The sequence below is a fragment of the Portunus trituberculatus genome, chromosome 41 (assembly GCF_017591435.1).
Source record: "Portunus trituberculatus isolate SZX2019 chromosome 41, ASM1759143v1, whole genome shotgun sequence".
NCBI classification, from domain to species: Eukaryota; Metazoa; Arthropoda; class Malacostraca; order Decapoda; family Portunidae; genus Portunus; species Portunus trituberculatus.
In genome coordinates, this window is record NC_059295.1 from 16208441 (window position 1) to 16235940 (window position 27500).

General features: G+C 42.8%; 1 protein-coding gene across 5 annotated transcripts in view; it reads left to right on the forward strand.

Moving 5' to 3' along the window:
- Positions 1–27500, forward strand: part of LOC123517094 (RNA-binding protein 24-like) — a 97674-nt gene that overhangs the window by 11769 nt on the left and 58405 nt on the right. For all 5 annotated transcript variants that reach the window (XM_045276979.1, XM_045276982.1, XM_045276980.1 and 2 more), the window contains exon 2: positions 23564–23705. In XM_045276979.1, the coding sequence (XP_045132914.1) occupies positions 23564–23705 (142 nt within the window). The remainder of the gene's footprint in view (positions 1–23563; positions 23706–27500) is intronic.

Genomic DNA, 27500 nt, shown 5'->3' on the forward strand with positions numbered 1-27500 from the left:
TCTATTCTTTTCTTTCATTCGTCTTTTATTTCTTATTTGGTTTATTAATTCAAGTTCTGAGTGAGAGTTTTGGCCAAAGGTTACAAATGGATCTGAAGAAAATTGGCCTAACTTGTCATATCTTCATCTTCTTCTTCTTCTTCTTCTTCTTCTTCTTCTCTTCTAATCTTCTTCTAATCTTCTTCCTCCTCCTTTCTTCTTCTTCTTCTTCTTCTTCTTCTTCTTTTGCTGTTTCTCGTCTCACTTTCTTCTTTTTTTCTATTTCTTCTTTTTCTTTTCCTTTTCTTCTTTTCCTTCTTCTTCCTTTTCATCTGGTTCTTCTTCGTCTTGTTCTTGTTCTTGTTCTTCTTGTTGTTTCTCGTCTCATCTCTTTTTTTTCTTCTTATTATTCTTGCTGTTTCTCCTCTCACATCCTCTTCTTCTTACTGTTTCTCGTCTCATTTTTTTTCTTAATATTCTTCTTGTTTCTTGTCTCACTTCCTCCTCGTGTTGCTGTTTCTCGTCTCAGGTGTCGCGTGGCTGGCTGGCTCTTTGGTAAACTGTCATTTGCCTGCGGTCAGAATGTTTTACGTGCAAGTTCAGTCTCGGGTCGCGGCAGGTTATCGTTTGGGGATTGAACGCTTGCTGTTACTATTTCCTCCTTTTTCGTCAATTTAGACTGAGGATTTGTTGTTGTCGCTGCATATTCATTAATTTACCTTTTATTTCTTCTTCCTCCTCCTCTACTAGCTGGCATTTTTTTCCTATAATGTACTGTAGGTAAGATTTTGGATAGTATCATTAAGTCTCGTAAGAACTTTCATTTCGGCCACTGTTTGTTGTTTCCTCTTTGAGTCTCTCTGTGCTCTGAAGAAAACGATATAAAGGCCTCGACTAGAATTCACTGTCTCATTTTTAGTATTCAAGGTAAAATGTGTGGAGGTGTTAGGGTAGTAATAGTAGTAGTAGTAGTAGTAGTAGTAGTAGTAGTAGTAGTATGAATAGTAATGGTTTATCTTTACTTATAAAATATCATTGTCTCATTCCTCTCCGTGTCATCCCGTGCATGTCTCAGTCCTTCCATTCAATCTATCTTTCCCTCAGCTTCTTTCTCAGCCACTCCTTTCAATTCTTCCCTTTAATCCATCATTCCTTCAGTTCCTCCTTGTTCAGTCCCTCCCTTTAACATCTTCCCTTTTTTTTTTTTATTGTGGGTCTTTTTTTTTATTTCATGTTGCCTTGGCCTGCTTTCCTCTCCTTCATGAAAATAGTATCTCCTTCCCTCACTCCTTGTCTCCCTCCATCAGCTCTTCCTCAGTCCCTCCCCTCAATCAATCCTTCCTTCAGCTCTCTTTCTTCTCGAGCGCTTCCTTCCCTCAGTCTCTCTCATTAACCCTCTTCCTTCTTCAGCCCCATCCTCCTCTCATTCCCTCCTCTGAAGTCTTGTCTTCCTACAGCCCCTCCCTCACACAGCTTTTCCGCCACTTTCATTATTAATTAGACAAGTTTTGTAAAGAGGTGGTTTTTTTTTTTCTTTTCTAGGATTAGTAGTAGTTACATTAGATATCTTTTTTCCCATGTTACCTGTATAAATTTCCCCGATTGTTCCTCTCAGCAATCAGGATGGATTTTTTTTTTTTTTTTCGTTTCATTTGTTGCCGGGTAACGCCGAAGGGAGTGGTGGATGGGGAATAGCTTCATCTGTTCTATTCGTACCTCGCCATAGGTCGCGAGGCCTTCTGTCACTCGTCTTTCTATCTATTCCTATGTATTCCTCGGCCCCTCTTTCCCTCTAACCCTTCCCTCAAACCACCCCTCCTCTCAGTCCCTCCTTCCCTCACCCCTTCCTTCATTCACTACCTATTTAACTCAGCCCCTCCTCCTCTCAGCCCCTCCTTCTTTCAGCACCTCCCTTCAGCGGCTCTCTCGGCTCCTCCTCCTTCGTCCCTGGCCCCTCCTTAAGTCCCTGCGTGTCCCCGCCCCTCACCTCCCGACGCAGGCCCACCAGCGGCGTCTGCGGTGTGCGTCCCTATTCTGCTCTCTCGTGGTCGATCCCCTCCTCTCTCTCTCTCTCTCTCTCTCTCTCTCTCTCTCTCATCCATCATCTTTTTTCATTAATTTCCCCCTCGTCTTTCATCTTTTTCATATTTTTCCTCTCCATCTTCCTCCTCCTCCTCTTCATCCCCTCGTTGTACAGTACCCTCAGCAGTTCTACATATCCCCCCCACCCCTCCTCTCTCTCTCTCTCTCTCTCTCTCTCTCTCTCTCTCTCTCAACGTTCGGCCCATCTTCACTCCAGCTTCCGAATGGATCCACCCCTTGCGTGCGAGCATGTGCAGCGAGCTACACCCGCACTCAGAGAGAGAGAGAGAGAGAGAGAGAGAGAGAGAGCATACTAGCCGGGCCGCCATGTTTGCTTTACGCGCCATTTTGTTGTGTGTGTGTATATGTGTGTATGTGAGAGAGAGAGAGAGAGAGAGAGAGAGAGAGAGAGAGAGAGAACTGTTCCTTGTTGACCCCGAGAAGAGCGGGCGCCGTGTATATATAGGAGAGGAATGCTGGGAAATGTGTGGCCAGGAGGAGGAGGAGGAGGAGAAGAAGGTGGTGGATGGTGGTGGTAGTTGTGGTGGGAGAGTGGGGAAGGAAAGGGGGTGGCCGCGTGGCAAAGGCTCGTCGCCCCCTCTCTTTCTCGTCTCTCTCCCTCTCCCTTCCCCTCCCCTCTCCTCCTCCTCCCCAACTCCCTCTCTCTAAGCACGATCACATGCTAAGTGCCACGTCGTATAGAGCACATGAGAGAGAGAGAGAGAGAGAGAGAGAGAGAGAGAGAGAGAGAGAGAGAGAGAGAGAGATAGGAAAATGTAGAATGATTGATAAAAAAAGAAAGGAAGAAGGGAAAGATTATATAGACAGACAGACAGACAGGCAGAAAGAGAGAGAGAGAGAGAGAGAGAGAGAGAGAGAGGAGGAGGAGCACACCTTTCCTCCGGGTGTTAATTGAAGGTGTGTCGCTGCAGGTGCAGACACAACAAAGTGATGTGCTATGTGGAAGGACACAGGCAGCTTGGCTCTCTCTCTCTCTCTCTCTCTCTCTCTCTCGGTGGTGGTGATGGTGATGGTAATGTACATAAACATCTTTTGTAAAAAAGTCACTATTTTTATTACCATTGCTACTACTACTACTGCTGCTGCTGCTGCTGCTGCTACTGCTGCTGCTGCACTGCTGCTGCCACTGCTGCCACTGCACTGCACCACCACCACCACCACCACCACCACCTGCACACTGCTGCTGCTGCTGCTACCACCACCACCACTGCCACCACCACCACCACCACCACCACCACCACCACCACCACCACCACCACCACCACCACCACCACCACCACCACCACCACCACCACCACCACCACCACCACCACCACCTGCACCACCACCACCACTGCTGCTGCTGCTGCCACTGCTGCACCACCACCACTGCTACCACCACCACCACCACCACTACCACTACTACTACTACTACTACTACTACTACTACTACTACTACTACTACTACTACTATAGCTGCAACCGCTTTTTGCTTCATGTGCCTTCTTCATTATCATCATCATCCTCATCTTCTTCTTCTTCTTCTTCTTCTTCTTCTTCTTCTTCTTCTTCTTCTTCTTCTTCTTCTTCTTCTTCTTCTTCCTCCTCCTCCTCCTCCTCCTCCTCCTCCTCCTCCTCCTCCTCCTCCTCCTCCTCCTCCTCCTCCTCCTCATCCTCCTCACGTCTCTCTTATCTGTAGCCAGTTAGAAGTAGTTACCAAACAGCCTCGAAAGAGCCAAGAGGTCTGTTGCTGTTTGGCTTTCCTTTGTATTCCTTTGTATTCCTCCTCCTCTTCCTCCTCCTCGTCTTGTTCTTGCTCTTCGATACTTATTTTTTCCTTTCCTTTTTCTTTCTTCTAGTTCGTTTTTCTTCTATTTAATTAATATCCTTTTTATTTCTCTTGTTCTTCCACCACCACCACCACCACCACCACCACCACCACCACCACCACCACCACCACTACCACTACCATCCTCCTCCAGCCTATACGATAAAAGTCACTAAGTCAGATAGGTACCATAATTAATTCCTGCCTGACGATATATAGACATAGGGAGGGTGACTTGGTATAGGCCTTAACGTTAAGTCGGTAGGGTTGAGATTTGCTTTATAGATTAATGTGTCCCAGTGTCATTATTGTTTTATCTATTCACTGTGGTTGTTCTATTTTTTTTTCTTTTTTTTGCTGTGTTCGTATGACAAGAGAGAGAGAGAGAGAGAGAGAGAGAGAATATTGTACTGTGTCTGTGTCTGTCTGTCTGTTTATCTACTTATATATCTCTATCTCTCTACCTTTCTATCTATCTGTCTATCTATCTATCTATCTATCTATCTATCTATCTATCTATCTATCTAATATCTACCACAAGCTCATCTATCAATTTTTTTCCACCAAATGTAAAGAGAGAGAGAGAGAGAGAGAGAGAGAGAGAGAGAGAGAGAGAGAGAGAGAGAGGTCAGGTTTAAGGGAGGCAAGAAAATGTGAGGTAAAGAACAGATAGAGGTAAAACTGAAAAAAAAAAATATATAGGGTAGATTAAGTTAGGTTAGGTTAGGTTAGGTTAGGTTAGGCGCCGGGAGAAGAGAATAAACAGGGAAGTGAGTTAGGTAGAGTAGAATAAAGAAGGTTAGGTTAGATAAAGTTTGCTTAAGTTACGTTAGATGATTAATAAGGAAATAAAGGACAAAGAAGGGTGACAAACTGGTTAGGACAGCCAGGGAGTGAAGGAAGAGAGAGAGTCATAGGGTGAAGGTGTAGGGGAGGAGAGGGAGGTGATGACTAACTAATTAATGAGGAACAGGTGTGCGTGAACCTCAGGTGACGAAAAAGGAGGAAAGAGGAGGAGGAGGAGGAGGAGGAGGAGGAGGAGGAGGAGGAGGAGGAGGAGGAGGAGGAGGAGGAGGAGGAGGAGGACGAGATCGAGGAGGAGGAACAAGAGGGAGAGTTAGATAGACAAATACAGGGAGAAATGGGATACGTGAGGGGAGAATAGATGAGACTTATCTCCTCCTCCTCCTCCTCCTCCTCCTCCTCCTCCTCCTCCTCTTTTCCCTCTTTTATTAATATAGTGACTTGTGGTGGGACTTTATCACATCGGTCACCTCTGCACGCATACCTCCTCCTCCTCCTCCTCCTTCTCCTTCTCCTTCTCCTTCTCCTCCTCCTCCTCCTCCTCCTCCTCCTCCTCACTTCTTTTTTTATTGTAATGCTGTTGTTGTTGTTGTTGTTGTTGTTGTTGTTCCTCCTCCTCCTCCTCCTCCTCCTCCTCCTCCTCCTCCTCCTCCTCCTCCTTTTTCTCCAACTTCTCCTCCGCCTCCCACGTCGTGAAGTGTCTAATTTTCTCCCCTAAGGTCTTTCACCCTTACCTCAGACAGAGATAGATAGATAGATAGATAGAGAGAGAGAGAGAGAGAGAGAGAGAGAGAGAGAGAGAGAGAGAGAGAGAGAGAGAGAGAGAGAGATGCACTTCCGTCCTTTTTTTCGTGGTTTGACACGTGTCTCCGTGAATACAGGAGAGAGAGAGAGAGAGAGAGAGAGAGAGAGAGAGAGAGAGAGAGAGAGAGAGAGAAGGGGGTAACGTATGGACACACCTGTTCACATACGTTTCATATTCTCTCTCTCTCTCTCTCTCTCTCTCTCTCTCTCTCTCTCTCTCTGTTAGTTTTCAAGATCGACACACATGTTAGTTTTCAAGATCACACACACACACACACACACACACACACACACACACACACGGTAGCTGAGTGGTTAGAGCGCTGGGTTCACAAGCCAGAGGACCGGGGTTCGATTCTCCGACCGGGTGGAGATATTTGGGTGTGTCTCCTTTCACGTGTAGCCCCTGTTCACCTAGCAGTGAGTAGGTACGGGATGTAAATCGAGGAGTTGTGACCTTGTTATCCCGGTGTGTGGTGTGTGCCTGGTCTCAGGCCTATCCGAAGATCGGAAATAATGAGCTCTGAGCTCGTTCCGCAGGGTAACGTCTGGCTGTCTCGTCAGAGACTGCAGCATATCAAACAGTGAAACACACACATACACACACACACACCCTGCGTAGTGTAGTGGTTAGGACGCTCGACTCACAATCGAGAGGGCTCGGGTTCGAGTCCCGGAGGCGGCGAGGCAAATGGGCAAGCCTCTTAATGTGTAGCCCCTGTTCACCTAGTAGTAAATAGGTACGGGATGTAACTCGAGGGGTTGTGGCCTCGCTTTCCCGGTGTGTGTTGTGTGTTGATGTGGTCCCAGTTCTACCCGAAGATCGGTCTATGAGCTCTGAGCTCGCTCCGTAATGGGGAAGACTGGCTGGATGACCAGCAGACGACCGATGTGAATTACACACACACACACACACACACACACACACACACACACACGCCGTTGTACAGTGGAGCCATGCGTGTTTTGGGGTCCGAGGGGTTTCCAAGCGCACGGGTTCGAATCCTGTCCGAGTGTAGATTTGGCTTCCTCACTCCGGGCAACGGTTTCCTAGCGAATGGGCTTTAAAATAGGACGTACCCCAAAAAGTACCTCCTTTAGCCCATAAATTCCCGTGAAAATCCCACATGAAACCGCTCCCCCACACACACACCTCTTCAATTATTTCGAGGGAAGGTTAATTACAAACAAACAGGATGTGTGTGGATGTTTATGAGGGCGATTGTGGAATGAATGTGTGGACGAGGCTTTGTTTCTGTGTGTGTGTGTGTGTGTGTGTGTGTGTGTGTGTGTGTGTGTGTGTGTGTGTGGCGCATCATAGAGGTATACATATTCATTTTCCTTCCATATTTTTCCATACATTCATTCAAACATTTATTCCTTTCCGTTATTCCTTTGTTTTGTCGTCATTATATCGCTTTACTTGTGTCTTGTTGTTGTTGTTGTTGTTGTTGTTGTTGTTCCATTCAGTCGATCATTATTCCAGTCATTTTTTTCATACCGTGGTCATTAATAAGGCGCCTCAACACAGCTATAGGTTAAATATAGATTGATAGATAGATAAATAGATAGATAGATAGACAGATAGATAGACAGATAGGTAAAGAGATAGATGTTTTATTGAGCACACCCAAAATAACATCCATACACATTATGAATTACGCTCATCAAAAAACCACAGAATCTTACCTATCTTACCCCACTCAATGAACCTGTACTCTCTCTCTCTCTCTCTCTCTCTCTCTCTCTCTCTCTCTCTCTCTCTCTCTGTCTCTGTCTGTCTCACCTACATTCCCTCCCTTCACCTGCTAATAAAGTCACCTCCACCTTCCCTCGTAAACACTTATTATTCTCCATTCTCCCTCCCTCCCTCTGTCCTTCTCCCCCTCTCCCTCTTCCTCACCTGTTGCCCTTTCCATACCTCATCTTCTCCCTCCTTCTCTCCCTCATCTCCCCCCTTCCCTTATTTTCGTACGGGGACACGTTCTAACAATGGTGCAGTCCCCTTTCCCTTCCCTTCCCCTCACGTGGTACTGGGTCTTCCTTTCCTTCCCGCTCCCTTCCTCTTTCTCTCTCTCTCTCTCTCTCATCCCCTCCCTCACCTGAACACTGTCGCTCGTTCACCTGCTGCGTTCAGAACTAATCTCCTGACACCGGGCGCTCTTGTCTCGTCTCTTGCATTTATTTTCTCTCTGTCGCAAGTCACTTCCACTCGCTTTGTTTCAGAGTGGAAAGTAATGAAAGAGGTGTGTGTGTGTGTGTGTGTGTGTGTGTGTGTGTGTGTGTGTGTGTGTGTGTTGGATTGGTAACTATGTGCACTACGTTGTGGGGAAGTGTGCAGTGAATATATATAATAATGAAAGTGGATAGTGTCTCTCTCTCTCTCTCTCTCTCTCTCTCTCTCTCTCTCTCTCTCTCTCTCTCTCTCTCTCTCTCTCTCTCTCTCTCCTTTTCTCTTCTCTATCCTTTCACTCTCTGGTTGGTCTGAAGAAGGCAGGTATATAAATAGTCAACCATGCACTCATATCTCATCCTACGGGACAGGTGCTTTGTGTTACGTGTGCTTCCTTTTCCACCTCCTCCTTTTCTTCCTCCAACTCCTCTTCCTCTTCCTCTTCGTCTTCCTTTTCCTCTTTCTCCTCCTCTTCCTTCTTTTTTTGAGCTCCCAGCGAGGAAGTGAAGAGGAAAATGTGCCTTGAGAGAGGAAGGAAGGTTGAATGTTGTCTTCCTTTTCTTTTGTTATTTTTATCATATTTTTTGAAGTGTTTATCTATTTATTTATTCATTTTCCTTCTGTCACGCTTTCTTTCTTTCTTTATAGCCCTAAGAGGTTTACCTGTTCTGTCTGTCTGTCTGTCTGTCTGTCTGTTTGTCTGTTTGTCTGTCTATCTGCTCCTCCTGTCGTCTTTTTTTTTTATATCTTATTTTATTATTTTTTTCATGCGTTACAGAACTCTGCCGCAATCTCTCTCTCTCTCTCTCTCTCTCTCTCTCTCTCTCTCTCTCTCTCTCTCTCTGCTTTTTTTTTACAATGTCATTTATGTTTCTGAAGTGAAAACAAAGTGATGGGAATCGTATTATTGCTTTTCTACAATCTAACATGTGTGTGTGTGTGTGTGTGTGTGTGTGTGTGTGTGTGTGTGTGTGTGTGTGTGTGTGCGCGCGCTCGTGTGTAAGTGTGCGTTGATGTGAGGAATTGAAAGGTTTGGAACGCGAGATTGTGGGTGGTCTCTCTCTCTCTCTCTCTCTCTCTCTCTCTCTCTCTCTCTCTCTCTCTCTCTCTCTCTCTCTCTCTCTCTCTCTCTCTCTCTCTCTCGTATTGGTGTTTTGGAGGTCATGACATTAGTTTGTGATGGGAGGAGGAGGAGGAGGAGGAGGAGGAGGAGGAGGAGGAGGAAAAGGAGGAATATTAAGAGGAGGTAATGGAGAGAGAAAAAAAAGGAGGAAAGAAAGAAAAAAAAAGAAAAATGAGGAGGATTCTTATGATGTGTTTCTGTACATACTTATTTATAGATATTTATGTTTCTTTTTGTGTGTTTATTTTGCATTTTCTTGAATTCTTCTCTTGATTACAGGTGATAAGAATTTAGGTTTGCAGGTAGGATGATGATGCTCTCTCTCTCTCTCTCTCTCTCTCTCTCTCTCTCTCTCTCTCTCTCTCTCTCTCTCTCTGAAATATTAACTGCTAAATAAAAAAACAGTAATAAGAAAGTAATATAAAAAAATAAATAAATAGATCAATAAATGCAAGGACAGGCAGCAGACTGAAGAAGACAGTGCAGTAACCAACCCACCTATTACCTTCTAGTCGTCGCCTGGACCCCCACCACCACCACCACAACCAACCAACTACCACCACCACCATCATCACCACCACCACCACCTCCACCATCACCACCAACCACCACAACAACAACAACAACAACTTTACGTGGGGATAAATGCGAACTACTACTACTACTACTACTACTACTACTACTACTACTACTACTACTACTACCTCTTCCTCTTCCTCTTCTTCCTCCTCCTCTTCTTCTTACTACTACTGTCCCCGGCTTAAATGCGATGCGATAAGTGGCTACGACTGCCACTACTACTGCTACTCCTACTTCTATTCCTTCTCCTGCTCTTATTTCTACTCCTCCTGACTGGCACGCGGCCGGAGTGAAGCGTTTGAGTGGTGGTGGTGGCGCCGTTCCACACTCCCTCTCTCCCTCCCCCCTTTGTAGTAAGTACGCCCGTAGAAAACGAAATGCTGGGGTGTGGTGTGTTGTAAGTACCCTCTCGGTTGCCCATGCAAAGAAAATGGGGTTTTATGACGTGGTGTTCTGTTTTTTGCGAGTTGATTGACTTTTTTTTAATTTTCTCTTTTTCTCTTTCTTTCTTTCTCTTTCTTCCTCTTTTTTTGTGACGAGTTTTTTTTTCTGTTTTTTTCTTGTTTTTTCTCTATCTTTTCTTTTCATTCTTTTCTATTTTCTTTGTCTTCTTTTTTGTTTTGTTTGATTTTTCTTCTTGTTTTCTTTTTTTGTACTTTCTTTTAGTTTTTTATGTTCATTCTCCTTTCCTGTTTTCTTCTATTCCGTTCTCTCTCTCTCTCTCTCTCTCTCTCTCTCTCTCTCTCTCTCTCTCTCTCTCTCTCTCTCTCTCTCTCAATATATTTTTCTTCATTTTGTTTTCTTTTTTATAATTCTTCTCTATCCCTCCTTCATTTACCTCTTTGTTCACTTCCTCCTCCTCCTCCTTATCTCTTACTGAGCACTTCCTTCTATAGTTTTCCTGCCGTTGTGTGCTTTTCACTTCGTCTTGGCTTGGTGAGAAGTGATTGATTGATGTCTGTGGTTTGGTAGGAGTGACTTATTATAGCTGACGTAGTTGAACATTCACCAAAAACCAACCAACACACACCCCACGCGGTACCACGCAGCCCTGGCCCCTTCCTTCCCTACTTCCTTTCCTCTCCACCACGACGCCCACTATGCAGTTCCCGTTTTTCAGCGATCTAGAAGGAAAGAAAACGTGTCCAGGCTTACGTTTTCTGGTACTTGAAATAATTGTGCTTTCCTTCGCTTGTTTTGCTCGTAAGTTCGCGGTATTGGTGTTAATAGCAGTTAAAAGTTTGTATTACTGGTTTTGAGTGTTAAAAGTTTGTAATAGGGAAACCGGACGTAAAAAAAAAAAAAGTGTTAAAAGTTTGTATTTTGATGATGAGAAGGCACGTAAGATATGGCGAAATGAAGAAGACTAGCGCGAAACAGCTATCTCATGTATAAAGTGGGAAAAATAGCTTTAGGACGAGGAAGAAAAGGAGGTGAAGGACGCCAGATGAAAACTCCGACTCTTAGAGAAACCATGATCTGTTTCGCCCTGATTTCTCACCAAAACGATCCACATTATCTAATTTACAAAGCCAGTACAGTTTAATGTTTATTCTTAGAGCCGCTTCGAACTCAATGATTTGTGGTTGCTTTAAATAGCGATCTGTTCAAACTGCAGGAAGTAAACATGAACACACAGCTGGTTTCCTTTGAGGCTGTTGGCTGCTGCCCTTTGGAACACTTTCAGGTTTATTCCCTTTGTGGAGTTAGATAAGGAAGCGCCAGATAGAGCTATAGAGCCACTAACACCAGTACAAGCTTGCGAGCAAAATCTCACAGGAAATCAAATCAAATGTTTTATAGATTTGAAAATAAAACTGCACGGTAAAAAAAAAAAATAATAGAGGCAAGTGAAGTTATAAAATAAAAAGAAAATATGAGCCTATTAGATAAGCCAAGATGTAATTAATAAGGAAATAAATCATGAAGGAAGTAATTTTAAATACTTGCCTTAGCCTGTACACTTGTTTCTCCCTAGACTCTAAACTGTGGGAAACGATCATACACAGGCCCTCATTCCCCTCCCTTCTTCCCTCCTTTCCTTCTTTCCTTCCCTCCTTCCCTCCTTTCCTCTTAACATCCTTCCTCCTTCCACCCTACCATTTCTCCAACATTTTCTCCTGCACTCCTCTGTCCTTTGAACGCTCCATCTTATCCTTCCGACCATCTCCCTCCCTTCCTCCCTCACTCCTCCATCCTTTGAACCCTCTATCCTGCCGACCCTCACACCTTCCCTCCCTCCCTTCCTCTCTCCCTCCGTGTCTCCGTGCCTCTCTCTGTTCCACCACCAAGTCGCTGCGTGTTGCTTTGCTACATGTAAATATCGTGCACTGCCCCACACTGCTCCTGACGGCAATGAAGTGATGGAAAGAGAAGGAAAACAAGCGACCCAGGAAATTTTTTGAGTTTTTTGATAAATATACCTAAAAAAAAAAGACGCTAGTAGTGGTTGATTCTTCTAATGTCCCCCACTTTTTTTTATTCTTTTATTTTACGTATTTTTTGTGTATTAATTTATTTTTCTTGAGTGGAGTTGCCGTGTGTGGATTTCTCGCTGTGATTTTGATTGATTGATTGATTGTTGTTGATGTTGTTGTTGTTGTTGTTGTTTGATTAATTCGATTTTTTTTTTTTTTCATATTTGTGATGATAGCTATACCGTTGCTGGGACACACACACACACTCTCTCCTTTTAATTGTGTTTCTTTTTTTTTTATCTATTATTTGTTTATTTATTATGCTATTGGTGTTCCTGTTGTTGTTGTTGTTGTTGTTGTTGTTGTTGTTGTTCTTGGTGTTGTTGTTTTTTGGTGTGGATCTTGTGGTTTGTGATGAGTTAAAATTACGACATCCACCATTATTATTATTATTATTATTATTATTATTATTATTATTATTATTATTATTATTATTATCATTATTGTTTTGTATACACTTTGAAGCACCCTTTTTAAAACTCGCTGGCATCTCTCTTCGTTTGGAGATGGAAGATAAACACTCCCTTATTGTCACCAAAGAACAAAATATTTAAACAGTATAGAAAAAAACACAAAAAACGAAAGGTGTGTTTAGATTATAATGGTTTTTTTGGTGTTCAAACTCACTGATTGGAGTGGAATGGCGTGTTTTTTTTATTATTATTATTTTTGTGGTTGTTGTTGTTGTTGCTGTTGCTGTTGTTGTTGTTGTTGATTTGACTTTTTTTTTATTTAATTTTTATTTGAGTGAGTGCTTTAGAGTTGCCATTTGATCCTATTATCTTTGATCTAGTACAAAAAAATAATATTACTTTACCAATTTTGAATATTTATTATGCACTTGTGTATATATTTTTTTGTTCACGTAATTTTTCTTTTGCCGTGTTTGTTTGTCTGTCTGTGTGTTTGTTTGGTGTTTGTTTGTGTTTTTATTTCTTTAGATGATTAACTTTTGCAAACGAACCACAAATTGTTGTTGTTGTTGTTGTTGTTGCTGTTGTTGTGTGTGTGTGTGTGTTGTTTGTCGACTTATTTTTTTGTTTTCATCTTTTATTGTTTTGTTTGTGTTGTTTGTGCCGCCTATATCATCCTGAGCTATTGTTTGTTTTGTTTTGTTTTGTTTGTTTGCCTGCTTCCTGTGTGTGTGTGTGTGTGTGTGTGTGTGTGTGTGTGTGTGTGTGTGTGTGTGTGTGTGTGTGTGTGTGTGTGTGTGCTTTTCTTTGTTAATGAGAGAGAGAGAGAGAGAGAGAGAGAGAGAGAGAGAGAGAGAGACATATTGTTTTTATTTTCCTTTTCCTCTTTCTCGCTTCCTCAGTCTCTTTGTTGTCACCTCTCCAACTCCTCTGTGTTTATTTTCATCGTAGTCCTCCCTTCCCTGCCCTTATACCCAACACACCCTCCTGCCTACCTTCCCCCTCTATCTCTCCCTCTCCCTTCCACTCCCTGTCTCACAGCTTGCACTTCCTCCTTCCCTTAAATTTCCCCCAAATGTTGCTCCTCTTTGTTCACCCTCATAAACACTTTTTCTGTACAATCTGTGTCTGTGTCTTTTCGTTTCTCTCCCCTGCCTACAATGAAATGTACACGGTCAGTGGGCGAGTAACAGCACACTCATTTTCTTCTATGTTAGCGTCTTCTCTCTCAATCTTAAGTCTCCTCCTCTGCCAACTGTCTAGAACAGCTGACGAGTGATGGACTCTTAGCAGGTCAGGCGACTTAAGATTGTGGAAAGACGAGGAATACAGTGATATAGTAAGTGTGGTGTGATGCTGGAGTCATGCGGTACCAACTGTGCTGTTATTCATTCGCCGCAGCGCTATCTGAATCAGCAAGAAAGGCATTCAGACACCATTGCGCCATCATTGTAACATTCTAGGCGTGTATTACTGCTCCCACAAATAGACTCTCTCTCTCTCTCTCTCTCTCTCTCTCTCTCTCTCTCTCTCTCTCTCTCTCTCTCTCTCTCTCTCTCACACATTTTCGTTTCTATTTTCGCGAATCTCAATAAGTTTTCTGCTTCCCACTCTCTCACTAAACCGTCCACCTCTACATCATTTATCTCTCCCACGCCGTCCTCTCTTCCTCCTCTTATTCATCCACTCGCATCATCGATATTGCTACGCTAGATTATATAGCTTTTAGACACAAACTAAACGCTTTTGAAGTGTGTTAGGTTTAACGTAAGGCATCGAGGACAGTTAGCGTTTGGTGCCTTGAAGAGAAGTTAAAGAAGTGAAGTGCGTGGGTATATTTGGGCATTTGTGGGATCGTTTTATAGTTTTGGATCAGTATGTAACCGAGGATGCCGTGCCACGTTGCCCAAATCGCCCATATGAGGTGTGTACAATCTGCTGCAGTAAAATATGCGCCACTTCCTCTCTCCATGTATACAGTAGCGACGTTGACGAAATATGCGCCACTTTTCCGCTCCTTATATACAGTAGAGACCTGTCAACTCCTACCCGATAAAGACCGTTGTTTTCTGTTCTTTTTTTTTGTATCTGTGATTGGTTAAACCCCTTTTGAAGCTAAGCCTTTAAAAAGACCCCATCCACTTGACTTGATCAGAGGCAGCAGCTGTTCATGTACGTATCTGTATCTCTCTCTCTCTCTCCCCAAGTGGCTTTTGTTTACAGAAAATGGAGCAACAAACTACGTATTTTCTTCGCACGTGCTGTGTTTTCCCTCTTAAGACTGAAGAATCTATTAATGTATGAGGGGAAAACTACGAGTATCTAGGCCGTGTCACAAATAGAGATTGATCTTTGTATTTATGTCTTTCTTAAAATTTTTGTTTGAAAGGGTTGGTAGTTCGTCTTTTTTTTCCCTTTGGTTTGTTTCATTCGATTTTATATATGGAAAAGAGTTACAAGGAAGGTGAATTTGTGTCTTGCGTTTAGTATATTCTTATAGCGTAGTTATGTGTGTGTGTGTGTGTGTGTGTGTGTGTGTGTGTGTGTGTGTGTGTGTGTGTGTGAGAGAGAGAGAGAGAGAGAGAGAGAGAGAGAGAGAGAGAGAATATGTCTTCCTAGAAAACTAACTTTATAAATAAAAGATCACTGACAATACTCATATCTACCACTCTCTCTCTCTCTCTCTCTCTCTCTCTCTCTCTCTCTCTCTCTCTCAAGTATATTGCTCATCAAATTCCCAGGATAAATTTTCTCCTCGACTAAGAAAAAAGACACAGCTGCTTCCTACACTGGTAAATAGTGCATCCACACCAACTTGACGGATAAGCCTTGCCTCTCGCATCCCTCCTGACGCGCTCCCTCGATCACTCTCATGGAAAAACACCGAGCCTTGAACCTCCTCCCCCTCCTTGATTGGTTGGATTTGGGCGGAGATCGGGCTCTGATTGGTGAAGGAGGAATCAAGTAGGTGTAGAAAATGCATCTTGATTGGCGAATGAGAGAGAGAGAGAGAGAGAGAGAGAGAGAGAGAGAGAGAGAGAGAGAGAGAGGAGGAGGGTTAGTGATTTAATTGGTGGATAAGAGAAGTGTAGCATATCATGGAGTTTTATTTGATTTGATTTTTTCATGAACACGTAAGCACTCGTGGAAGTTTCAATCATATTGTTTCTAACCCAAGCACTCGATGTTCCTCTTGTCTTATCTTATCTCGGTGTTTTGTTTTTTGTTTATTATGTGATATTTAATTCTCTCTCTCTCTCTCTCTCTCTCTCTCTCTCTCTCTCTCTCTCTCTCTCTCTCTCTCTCTCTGTATATAGTCGTTATTTCTTTCGCTCATGACATCAAGTAAGGCTTTCGAAATTTCGTTTAATTGATTTATTCTTATGTTGCGCTCAATAAGGTATGATTATTTTTGCAAACACATGTATCTTTGAGAAAATTCAAAGAAAAGTGATACGCTTTAGCCATGTCGGAATTTAAGAAATGTACCATAAAATACACTAAATATAAAATTGTAGCTCTGTAGACATATTCTAAATTTTTCCAGTCATCATGAAAATCCAGGAAGTCAAATATTTTCAAGGACATATCGTAATCTTTTACTGACACACGGATAATTTTGTACTCGTTATTGCGATACAGTACAAGGACAATTATAGTGAAGCGGTCAGGGTCAGTGGGTCAAGGGTGAGGTCATACCTGATTACACAGACTTCCTGCAACACAGACAATGATGAAGGTTGGCCTCATTTCACTTATTTGGAGGCCGCTTTGGTTAGAGGTGAGCGTCAAGGCATGGGCAGACACGCCTCGTGGTAATGGAATATGAGGAGAGAAAGGATGCGAGCGTCCCACGCCACAGCTTCACGAATCAAATCTCGATGTTTGCACACGGCGTATGTTTATGTTGGAACGTCCTTGACACACCTGAGTGAAGACGGTAAACACATGTAGGCCGTGAGGTGGAAAGGAGAAGGAGGAGAAGGAAAACAAGAAGACTTTGTTATCCGACAACCAACATTGAATACCTTATCAAAACGTGTATTTATATCCGTCTTGTGACCTGCTTTCCACTCATGACCTCACTCTTCACCTCCTTAGTTCTGTGTTGTCTCTTTCGTCTTACCGCTGCCACCAATATGCATAATGTCGCGGTTGATATGGAAGTTATAGGTCCCGATAGTATCAGTCAGGCACATGATTTGCAAAGTAGTGAAGGATTTTTGTTGCCATATTTGAATATTAGCTGAGAATTGCGAAACGAACAGAAAAATAGAAAAACGAAGTAAGTAATAGTCGGCTGAATGCCTCGCCGTTAAGTATCTGCAAGACATTTATTGATATGAAGTGCTGTTGAATTCTTAATAATACAAATTCAAGTGAACACGTGGAGAAAGGCACACTGATGGGACAAGCTGCAGTTTGGCTCGAGTCACCGCATCATGGTTATGCCCGTGAGTGTAATCCTAGGTTGCGCTCAGAGACTGTACGTACGGACGTGTCTTAAGATTTACGAACCTCAGTTTTTTTTATGTGGTTAGATCTTCTATTAATTTGTTGTCATGTACAGATTGTCGTAAACTTAAAAAAAAAAAAAATTTATTTGAACTGCGCAATAATCAGCTACACATGTTTAGTAAGAAATAAAAAAATCAGAATAATCCACGAATTTCAGAAACAATTTTTTTCCTTCTCTGTGTCGAAGTACGTGAGTATATGCTAACCTTTCGTCGGTCGTTTCTTCTTCGTTTCAACACTTCATATAACTCACACAAGAAATGACAAGGTCGCGCCCTAAGAAGTTACCAAAAGATTTATAAACTTAACCTCGACGTTTTTTGCTGGATTTCTATTTCTTTCCTCTCCCACATTAAGTTTAACTCGAGAAAATAAATAAAAAAGAGGAAAAAATAAGCAAGGATGCTCTGTTGTGGAAATCCCTGACTTTGAATAAAAAAAGAAGAAAAAAGAATTAGACAAATGAGCCTTACTTCTTATATATTATGATACATTTAGCTTAACTTTACATTTTTTACAAATGCAAACATGTAACATCATCACTTAGCTATGGTCTTTTAATATCTATTTTCTACTCTGTTTTTGTCTATTTCCTTCCCTCCTAAATCCACATCACTGTCTGTCCTTGGCCTGCATCCAACATTGCTGCGAACAACAACAACTGAGGAGGAGGAGGAGGAGGAGGAGGAGAAGGGGGAGGAGGAGGGAAGAAGGGAGGAAGATGAGAAATTGAACAAAACTCGTGACACGTTCGCCACACCACGGAGATAGACCAACAAGATGATAATATAGATGACAGAGACAAACAAGTGTTACCTATCTGACTGCTAGGATCTCTTCTCGCCTTGATAAAACGGTCTGGTGCAAGTCTAGAGATTAATTTCGACAGTCGCCATTGACAGGAGAGAGGGGTGATCGAGTGAACTTTTATCGCCCGTTGTTTTATTTAGACTCGCATTTAAATCATCTAAGGTTACTTGAGTGAAACAGTAAGAGTCGCAGTAATATCAGCAATGAAAGCGTTGAGGGTAGATAAGGTTGCCTGATGAATTGGCGTTGCACGGAAAGTAAAGAAGATGCGGGTTAGTGTATTTAATAGAAGACGATGATGGCACTACAGCTAGAAAGTTAGTTATGTTTAATTAAAACGCTATTCTTCATTTTGTTTTGTTTTTGTTTTGTGTTTTTAAGAATAATACTTCAAGACCAGAGTTATAGAAAAAGACGTCAATTTGTCATTCCAGAAACTTAGAAATGTGTTTAAAATGTTAAGGTTCATTTATTTATTTACTTTTTGATACATTAAGAAGATCGTCTTAAAATAAAACGCAAATTTGCAACTCTTTCTGAAAATGGTAAGATAGTCAAACTAAAAGCCAGTTAAGTGACACAGATGGCTCGATATTCCTCCACATGTTTTACGAGGTTGAAAATAGCAACACACACACACGCGTAAGGAGAGAGAGAGAGAGAGAGAGAGAGAGAGAGAGAGAGAGAGAGAGAGAGTTTACTGCGAGGATTAAACGAGCAAAAAAAGTTATGGTTAACCCTTCCGTCAGTGAAAAAAGATTTAGAGCCAAGCAGAATTCGAACTAGTGGCAATGTATTGGCCACCAGGAACTTTACCGTTGAGTTACGAGTCACACACACTTCACAGATGAGCGTGCGTTCCTGCCTGCGTGCCTAAGTGCGTGAGTGTGTGGCCTGCGTGGCTGAGTGCGTGAGTGTGTGCATCAGTTAAGTCTTACAGTCTGACGCATTACAAACCAAGTGGGCGGGGCGACTCAGCCAACTAGCTAGCGAGCCTTTTGTTTGCTTATCAGGGCTGAGGTGACGCAGACTCATTGTACTGAAAGCTCAAACATGTCACGCGCTTGAGGAAATCTCGAAATCTTGTTATGCCTTTCTGCTTTGTCTTTGATAGCGATATAGTGATGCCGACTCTTCATAATCTTATCGACACTTCAGATTAACCTCACATGAGCGATTTCTAGAACCTAGCTATGAACGTAAGAAAATAAAGAAAGGTGCAAAGAGACATGAGGCCTATACATGATGGTCTCTGTATAAAGAATGCCCACCTATTTCACCGACCTGTCATCCCACATTCATAAATTTGTCTAATCTCTTTTTAAAGCTCCCTGTTGCTTAATCTCCTGGTGGATATTAAGTCAACTAGCTTTACGATTTCTGCGATTTAGTTCAACTGGAAGATTTCTTATTTACATTAACTTTGCCATACTATATTTGAAAACCCCTATAGCGCTTTTTGCCTCCTGTGCGTGCATGTATACTAAATCGAAGGACTTTACGATGTTTGAAATTTAGGTGAGGTGAAAAATTCCTGTGCTGTAGCCGTGGTATAAAACTATTGAGATATTGCGCCACAACACTAAGGTCATGTGGCGCCGCGGTAACCAAGACACTCATTACGGTGTTATTTCAAGCCACATTAAAACTCAACAACCCTCCTTCAACTTCCGCGGGAGCTTTACCACTTTAACTTATTCACATTCTCACTGGCCAATAGGAGCGAGGCAGGCTGTCGGTAGATGCAGTCGTGTGATTGGTTCAGAGAGAAAGCTGGTAGATGGTGCACGTTCTCTCTCTTTCTTTGTCTCTTTTCCAAGCTAGTTAATGCGAAGTGCTGTGGCGTTTTAGAGAGAGAGAGAGAGAGAGAGAGAGAGAGAGAGAGAGAGAGAGAGAGAGAGAGAGAAGGTCAACGACGTACGTACACTTGCCTAAAAACAGGACGACGAACGCCAAAACACCGCCACTCGTCTCTACGGTGCACTTCTACTCCCACCCCCTCTCGTCTATATTTGCTAATCTCGCCTCGCATCTCGTCCCCTTCGCTTCCTTCAACCCCAAGACAATTTTTATCTCTTTTTAAGCTTCCCTTCCGCGCTATTCGCTTAAAACGAGGCGGGGGTGGTGCTGCTGGAACGCTTTTGAAGGAAGAGAAGGAGGAGGAGGAGGAGGAAGAGAACGAGGAGGAAGAGGAGGAGGAACAGGAGGAGGAGATAACTTCCAACCTTCGGCGTGTGAGGAAATATTGCTCTTGGCTCCCGTCAGAAAGTTGGTACAGAGACATTAGTGGCTTTGCGTGGGCGTGAGTGAAGTTGGCACCCCTGCTCTGTCGCTGAGAGAGAGAGAGAGAGAGAGAGAGAGAGAGAGAGAGAGAGAGAGAGAGAGATTAGCGTATGGTTGAAATGATGACGGTAAGAATTTTTTTTTTCTCTCTTTCCTATACGTCTGTCTGCAAGGCGTCTCGTAACTCAGAGGTAATGTTGCGTTCGGAAGAGAGAGAGAGAGAGAGAGAGAGAGAGAGAGAGAGAGAGAGATCAAGCAAGAAAAGGTAAAAAGGAATGTAACTTATATTATCAGTTTCTACGTAAAAAAGAGACGAAGGTGTGTGTGTGTGTGTGTGTGTGTGTGTGTGTGTGTGTGTGTGTGTGTGTGTGTGTGTGTGCATGGGTGCGCGTGTATGTGACTCAGCCTCCCTTCATCTGACGTGGCCTGTGTGTGTGTGTGTGTGTGTGTGTGGTGAGGAAAAACGGGTGGTGACGTTGAGAGTGTGTGACTTTGGTGGTGAGAGACGTGTGTGGTGTTTAGTGGAAGTGGTGATGGTGGTGAGAAATGTCTGGGGATGTGGCGAGGTGTAGTGGTGATGGTGGTGATGGTGGTGATGGTGATGCAGATAGTCACTTTGCAGAGATATAATGAATGGGTGAGGGGAGAGGGAGAGGGAGAGTGAGAGGTGAGAGAGAGACAAGGGAAACTAGATTTAAAGAGAAGGAAGAAGGAGATCTAGTTGGAATGGTACACGAGAGAGAGAGAGAGAGAGAGAGAGAGAGAGAGAGAGAGAGAGAGAGAGAGAGAGGTTAAGACGGAAGGAAGCGGTATCATGTTTGCTGCAGGATTACCTCGCTCGGCCTACCACCCGTGACGTCCCTTCCCCCCACTCTCTCTCTCTCTCTCTCTCTCTCTCTCTCTCTCTCTCTCTCTCTCTCTCTCTCTCTCTCTCTCTCTCTTGTTCTATTTTATTTTCTTTGCATTATTTAATTTTTAGCTTTTCTTTTTCTCTTTACGTCTTTGTCCACTTATGTGTTTTTTTTTCTTCAAATTCTCTTCTCTTTCCTCTTCAATCCCTCTATTTTTTTTTTCTCAACGTCTCACTTCCTCATACCAATCTGCTTAGAAAGGGAAAAACGAGCCTGTATATAAATAGGTACTACCCCAGCAAACAATGAATTCAAACAAATGAATATACAAACTTACAAAACAATTTAGAATCAAAACACTAATTAGACTAAAGGCTCCGAGAAGATACACATAGGATCGACTGCTGCTGCTGCTGCTGCCGAGAATTTATCACATCTCAACACTTGACTATTTTTTTTCCATGATGCACGAAGAGACTTAAAAGAGGTTTCAACACTTCTTTTTTTGCTCCATAATCCTTCAAACATTGTCTTTGGCGGCTGGTTTTTGTCTGTATATATTTCTAAAGTACCTCTCATGAAATATAAATAAGAAATAAAGTCCCAAAATGCTGATAAGGGAATAAAAAAATCGGCGTTTTGAAATGTTTGAATCTGAATATGATATGGAGCACAGCCGAGACCCCCACGCAGCCCCCAGCCCCGACCGTCAGTCCCTCCCGTTTCCCCCCACCCCGCTCAGTGTGACGGGAGAGGAGGGGGTTCCTGTTGTGTTCGTGTGGGGGTGGGGGTGGGGGGGAAGATTGTGGCGGCGAAACCCGAGGCGGAACAAACTCGCATCGCAAAACGGGCGTTGAGGAACGGAAAGGCGAGAAGGAGATTAAAGAGTTACGTGGGTTGACAGACAGACACAGAGAGAGAGAGAGAGAGAGAGAGAGAGAGAGAGAGAGAGAGAGAGAGATTTACAGAGGAGTGATAATAAAGCTTAATTAATAGGATGAAAAAAGGCTTTAGAAAAAAAGAATAAATTAAAGTTAGACCAGGTGTATTTCTCTTTTTTTTTCTCTCTTTAATTTTCTTTCGTCTCTTTAATCCGACATTAGTTTTAGTTATAGTATCAGTTTAGTATATTCTCTCTCTCTCTCTCTCTCTCTCTCTCTCTCTCTCTCTCTCTCTCTCACTCAAGGGGTCGTTGCCAACATCGCCCGCCGGTCAGCTACACATCCTGCCAACTCTCTCTCTCTCTCTCTCTCTCTCTCTCTCTCTCTCTCTCTCTCTCTCTCTCCGGTAAGCATAGAAAACCTACCACTACCTTTTCTTACACATTCTTTCCTTTCTTCCTTCCTCCTCCTCCTCCTCCTCCTCTTCCCTATTGTGTTTGCCCAGTCCACACACACACGAGCACTTTGGGTGTTTGTTCATGCGATTGAGGAGGAGGAGGAGGAGGAGGAGGAGGAGGAGGAGGAGGAGGAGGACAAAGTAAGAGGGGAGAGAGAAAGGTAGGGTAGGTAAGGACAAGTGTGGTAAATAAAAACGAATCAGAGCATTTTATTTATTGGTTCCCCTGATTATATGAACATCGAGGAGTAATCATTAGCAAATTTGTACGACCGTGAAATGTGTTTGTAGAGTGTTAGGGCTGTTTTTTGTACTATGCTGGTGGTGAGGGAAGTGGGGGAGTGAGGCCTGCGAGAAAGGAGGGTTGGGAAGAGGAGGGTTAGGGAGGGAGGTAGACATAGAAGTATTTGGATTATTTGAGGGGAGGTTGGTGGCGGAAGAAGGAATGATTGGTAAAGCATGAGAGGAAAATGATTGGTGTAGATGCATAGGAAGGAAGAGGGAGGGATAACACGTAGTGGAAGAGAAGAGAAGAGAAGAGAAGAGAGTGGGTTAAAGGAAAAGGATTGCTAAAATAAAGGAAGGGAGAAAAAAATGACGTAGAGAGAGAAGTTTGACAGAAGGAAGGAAACAAGGAAGAGAAGGAAATAATTAATCTTTTATTTGAGCTTTTTTGTTTTATTTTATGAGTATTTTTGTTTTAAGTTTGGAGTGATTAGAAAGTTAGTACGGTAATGAGATAGTTGATTAGGCAGGTACACACACACACACACACACACACACACACACACACACACACACACACACACACACACACACACACACACACACTCTCTCTCTCTCTCTCTCTCTCTCTCTCGTGAGTGGGTACATGGCTTATTGATGGAAAGCTTGATTCCCTGACAGGTAGGAAGGCCCGAGCGCCACGCAGGTGAGCTAAGGGCAGGTAAAGGCAATTAACGTGACGAGGACCTCCTTACCTGCACACCACCACCCTCACCACCGCCACACCATTCACTCATCACTGGAAATCGATCATGTTTTTTTCTCCCTTTACTCCAAACGGTGTCCATTCTCTCGCTACCTCATCTACCTTTCTGTGTTTCTGTATTTCTGCTTGTTTGGTTTGTGTGTTGTTTTTTTTGGTTTTTCCTTAACAGACAACAACACCACCAATTAGAAAATCACCAGAAAATCCATTACTTTTTTTTTTTATATCTCTCCCCCCTTCCATAATCTCATCCATTCTCGCTCTCCCTCCCTTCCTCCATCTCTCTTCCCTTCCCTTCCCTTCCCTCCCCTCCCCTCTCTACGCTTCCATAACCGCCCTAAAACCAACACCACACTTATCCACTCACTCTAAACCTCTTCCCCAAACTCACCTATTCTCTTTCTTATCTCTCTCTCTCTCTCCTCTCTCTCTCTGTACCTCCCTCCCTCTCTCAACACCTCTCTACCTCAACGATCACTAATTTTCTCTTTCTCTGTCCTGCCTCAACAGGTGACGATGGCGGACAAAACCGGGGCGGAGCGTGCCATCAAGGAGCCCAACCCGGTAATTGACGGTCGAAAGGCTAACGTGAACCTGGCCTACCTCGGCGCCAAGCCTAGAGGGACGGCCGCAGGTGAGGATGCCTTATACGGTTCGTATCACAACTCTCTTTTCTGTTCACGTGTGATGATTACTAACCGTGGTGTCTAATTCTGTGTGCTTTGTGGTGTTGCTCTTGTTGCTGCCTGGTGTGTCTTTTCGTCCCTGTTTCTGCCTCATCTCATAGTTATTCTCATCTTTCTTCCTCCTTTTCTTTCTTTTTTTTTTTTTGTACGATATTAACACTGTGGTCTTACATTCCATGGGTTTGTACCTGTGTAATACTCTACTTCACCTTCCTTCCTTCCTTCCTTCCTTCTCTCCGTCCTTCTCGTCCCATCTGCTTCTTCTCCTTATTCTCTTCTCCCCCTTCTCTTTCTGTTCAAGTTGACTACTAACCTTGCTATATGATATTGTGTGCTTTGTTCTCGTCATCTGGTTTATCTCTTGGCTCTCCTCCTCTTCTCTGTCTCTTTTCGTTATACTCCTCCTCCTCCTCCTCCTCCTCCTCCTCTTGTGTCATATTGTTTCGTGTGGCTTGCCTTTAGTCATCCGTCTTTGCTTGCTTCTCTTTCCTCTTTTGGCTTGGTCTGTTCCCTCTCTTTATTTTCCTCCTACTTATCTTTCTCTCTTCTTCGCGTTCTGTCTACCTCGCTTCACTCTCCTCCTCTTCCTTCTTTTGGTATGTAATCGTATTCCTCGTCCTCCTCCTCCTCCTCCTCCTCCCTTTTCTCCCTCGTTCCCGTTCTCCTCGTTCTCGTCTTCCTCTTCCTCTTCTTTTTCCTATTTGCTTCACTCTATTTTAATTCTGCAAGTTCTTGGTTTTCTCTTTCTTCTTGTCTTCTGATTCTTCTTTCTTTCTTCGTTTTTCTTCTTTATTGTTATTGTTGTTATTTTTTGGTTTCTCATCCTCTTTCTCTTCGTTGTTGTTGTTGTTGTTGTTCTTATTATTATTATTCTTTTCGTTTTCTTTTTTTTTCTTTTTTTCTTTTTTCTTCTCCATCTCTACAAAGTTCACGTGTCTCTTTTCCTGCTCCTTTCCCTCGTTATTTGTTATTATCTCTTCTCTTCCTCTTTTATTTATTCTTTTTTTTTCCGTGTCTTTCTCTTCCTGTCTTTTCAATTTTCCTCTCTTTTTCATCTTCATCTCCATATTTAGTCATTATCTACGCTGGTTCTTAATGATTCTTCTACTTTTATCTCTCTCTCTCTCTCTCTCTCTCTCTCTCTCTCTCTCTCTCTCTCTCTCTCTCTCTCTCTCTCTCATTTGTTTTGCCTCGTCACATTTTCTCTTTGTTCTTATCATCTTCCTTGGCTTTTCTTCCTTTGTTTGTTGTGCTTATTTGTTGTTCTTTGTTGAATTTTTTTATTTATCTATTCTCCTTTGAGTTTGTGCCAGTTCTTCTTCTTCTTCTTCTTCTTCTTCTTTTCTTTTCTTCTTGTTCTTAATTCTTCCTCTTCTTCGTTTTTCTTCTTTCCTTTCATTATTTTATCTTTGCGAAGTCTATCTCTCTCTCTCTCTCTCTCTCTCTCTCTCTCTCTCTCTCTCTCTCTCTCTCTCTCTCTCTCTCTCTCTCTCTCTCTCTCTCTCTCTCTCTCTCTCCAAATTCCTTCCTTTCTCCTCCTCCCTCCCTCCCTCCCTCCCTACACCCCTTCCTTCCCATCCTCCTCTCCCCTCCTTCCTGTGACACCTCATCTTTCCCTTCCTCCTGTCTTTCTCCTCCCTTCCTATCTTCCTCATTTCCTCCTTCCCTTTATCTCTCCTCTCCTTTCCTCCACGGTGTGTGAGTCTTGCTACAAACTTGTGGGGTCTTCCACCTTCTCCTCCTCCTCCTCCTCCTCCTCCTCCTCTTCTTCTTCTTCTTCTTCTTCTTCTTATCTCTCTCTTATACTTCTAATTTTCTTGTTCTTGATTTGTTCTCCGTTTTTCGTAATTACCATGTTGTTGTTATTGTTGTTCCCCAAACTCCTCCTCCTCCTCCTCCTCTTCCTCTTCCTCTTCCTCTTCCTCTTCGTTTTCCTCCTCCTCTTCCTCCTCCTTCTCTTTCTGGTCCACATTACAAGTGAGAGTAAAATTCCAATACGGTTAGTCATAATTGCTGTTAAAGTGAGAGAGAGAGAGAGAGAGAGAGAGAGAGAGAGAGAGATAATGGAAAGGTTATTGAACTTCTAATCTTCTTTCCCATATTCCAAACGCACCAACACACACACACACACACACACACACACACACACACACACACACACACACACACACACACACACACACACACACACACATAAGGGACAGACGAACGAAAAATTGAAAGTTCAGAATAGTCCCCATATCTGCTCAATTTCTAGCAGAGAGAGAGAGAGAGAGAGAGAGAGAGAGAGAGAGAGAGAGAGAGAGAGAGAGAGAGAACAGAACACCATTAAGTTTGTAATATTCATAGAGCAGAAGAATTTTGTCAGCTGGCGGTGGTGTGCATGTGCGTGAGTGTGTGTGTGTGTGTGTGTGTGTGTGTGTGTGTGTGTGTGTGTGTGTGTGTGTGTGAATATAAGTACACACACACACACACACACACACACACACACACACACACACACACACACACACACACACAAGGAGAAGAATGATCAAGAACGAAATGCTTTTTTTTTTCTATCCTTTTTTTTTTTTTTTTACCTTTCTGATATTGGCACTACTTTGAAGTGCTGTGTGTGTGTGTGTGTGTGTGTGTGTGTGTGTGTGTGTGTGTGTGTGTGTGTGTGTGTGTGTGTGTGTGTTTCTGTCTTTCTGTCTGTGTAAGTTTATGATACCAATATTACAAGGGTACCGACACACACACACACACACACACACACACACACACACACACACACACACACACACACACACACACACTCATACATGCATAAGTATACTCTTGGAGACTGATTAACTGTGACAGGCACACAAAGACAGAGAAACAGACTAAAACACAAACAAACAGATAGAAAGAGTGATATAAAGAAACGAAGAGACAGAAGAGTGCCAGAAAAATGAAAAAAAGGAAAAGGAAAAGGTAGAGAAAAAAGGGAAATAAACATAGAGAATACAGGAAGGAAGGAAAGGAATAAGATGGAAGGAGGAAGGAAGGAAATAAGGAATGATGGAGCAAATGTAGAATGAAAGAGTGTTTTAGGTGGAGGAAGGAATAAATGTATAAGTGGAGGAAAGAGAAAGAAGAGGAAAATATGAATGAGAAGGAATACTAATAATGAAAATAATAATGAAAACACACAAAAACAAGATAATGAATAAGAAAAAAAAAGTAACAGACGGAAGAGAATAAAGAACAGTGAGAAAGGAGGAAGCGGAAAAGAAGTTGGGAAAAATTAGAAGATTAAGAAGAAACAAAACAAGGAGGAGAAACAAATGAGGGAAATGACAAATGGAGGGATGAGGAACAAATTAAGAGTGAAACATTGGTGGAGAGAAGAGACAAAGGCTTCAGGAGGAGGAGGAGGAGGAGGAGGAGGAGGAGGAGGAAGAGGAAGAAAAAGAAGTAGGAGAAGGTAAAAACACACGCAATATTTTGACGACATTCCTGGCTCAACGATCACTTTCCTTGACTACCTCTCTCTCTCTCTCTCTCTCTCTCTCTCTCTCTCTCTCTCTCTCTCTCTCTCTCTCTTTTATTCTTGTATTAATTTATATTCATTTATTTACTCACTTATTGATTTACTTACTTGTTAATGAGTCTGTCTAGTTCTTGTCTGTCTGTCTGTCTGTCTGTCTGTCCACCTGTGTGCATGTATGTATTTATTGTATGTATGTATGTATGTATCTATACTTGCCTGTACCTGACCTTATTTAGTTTGA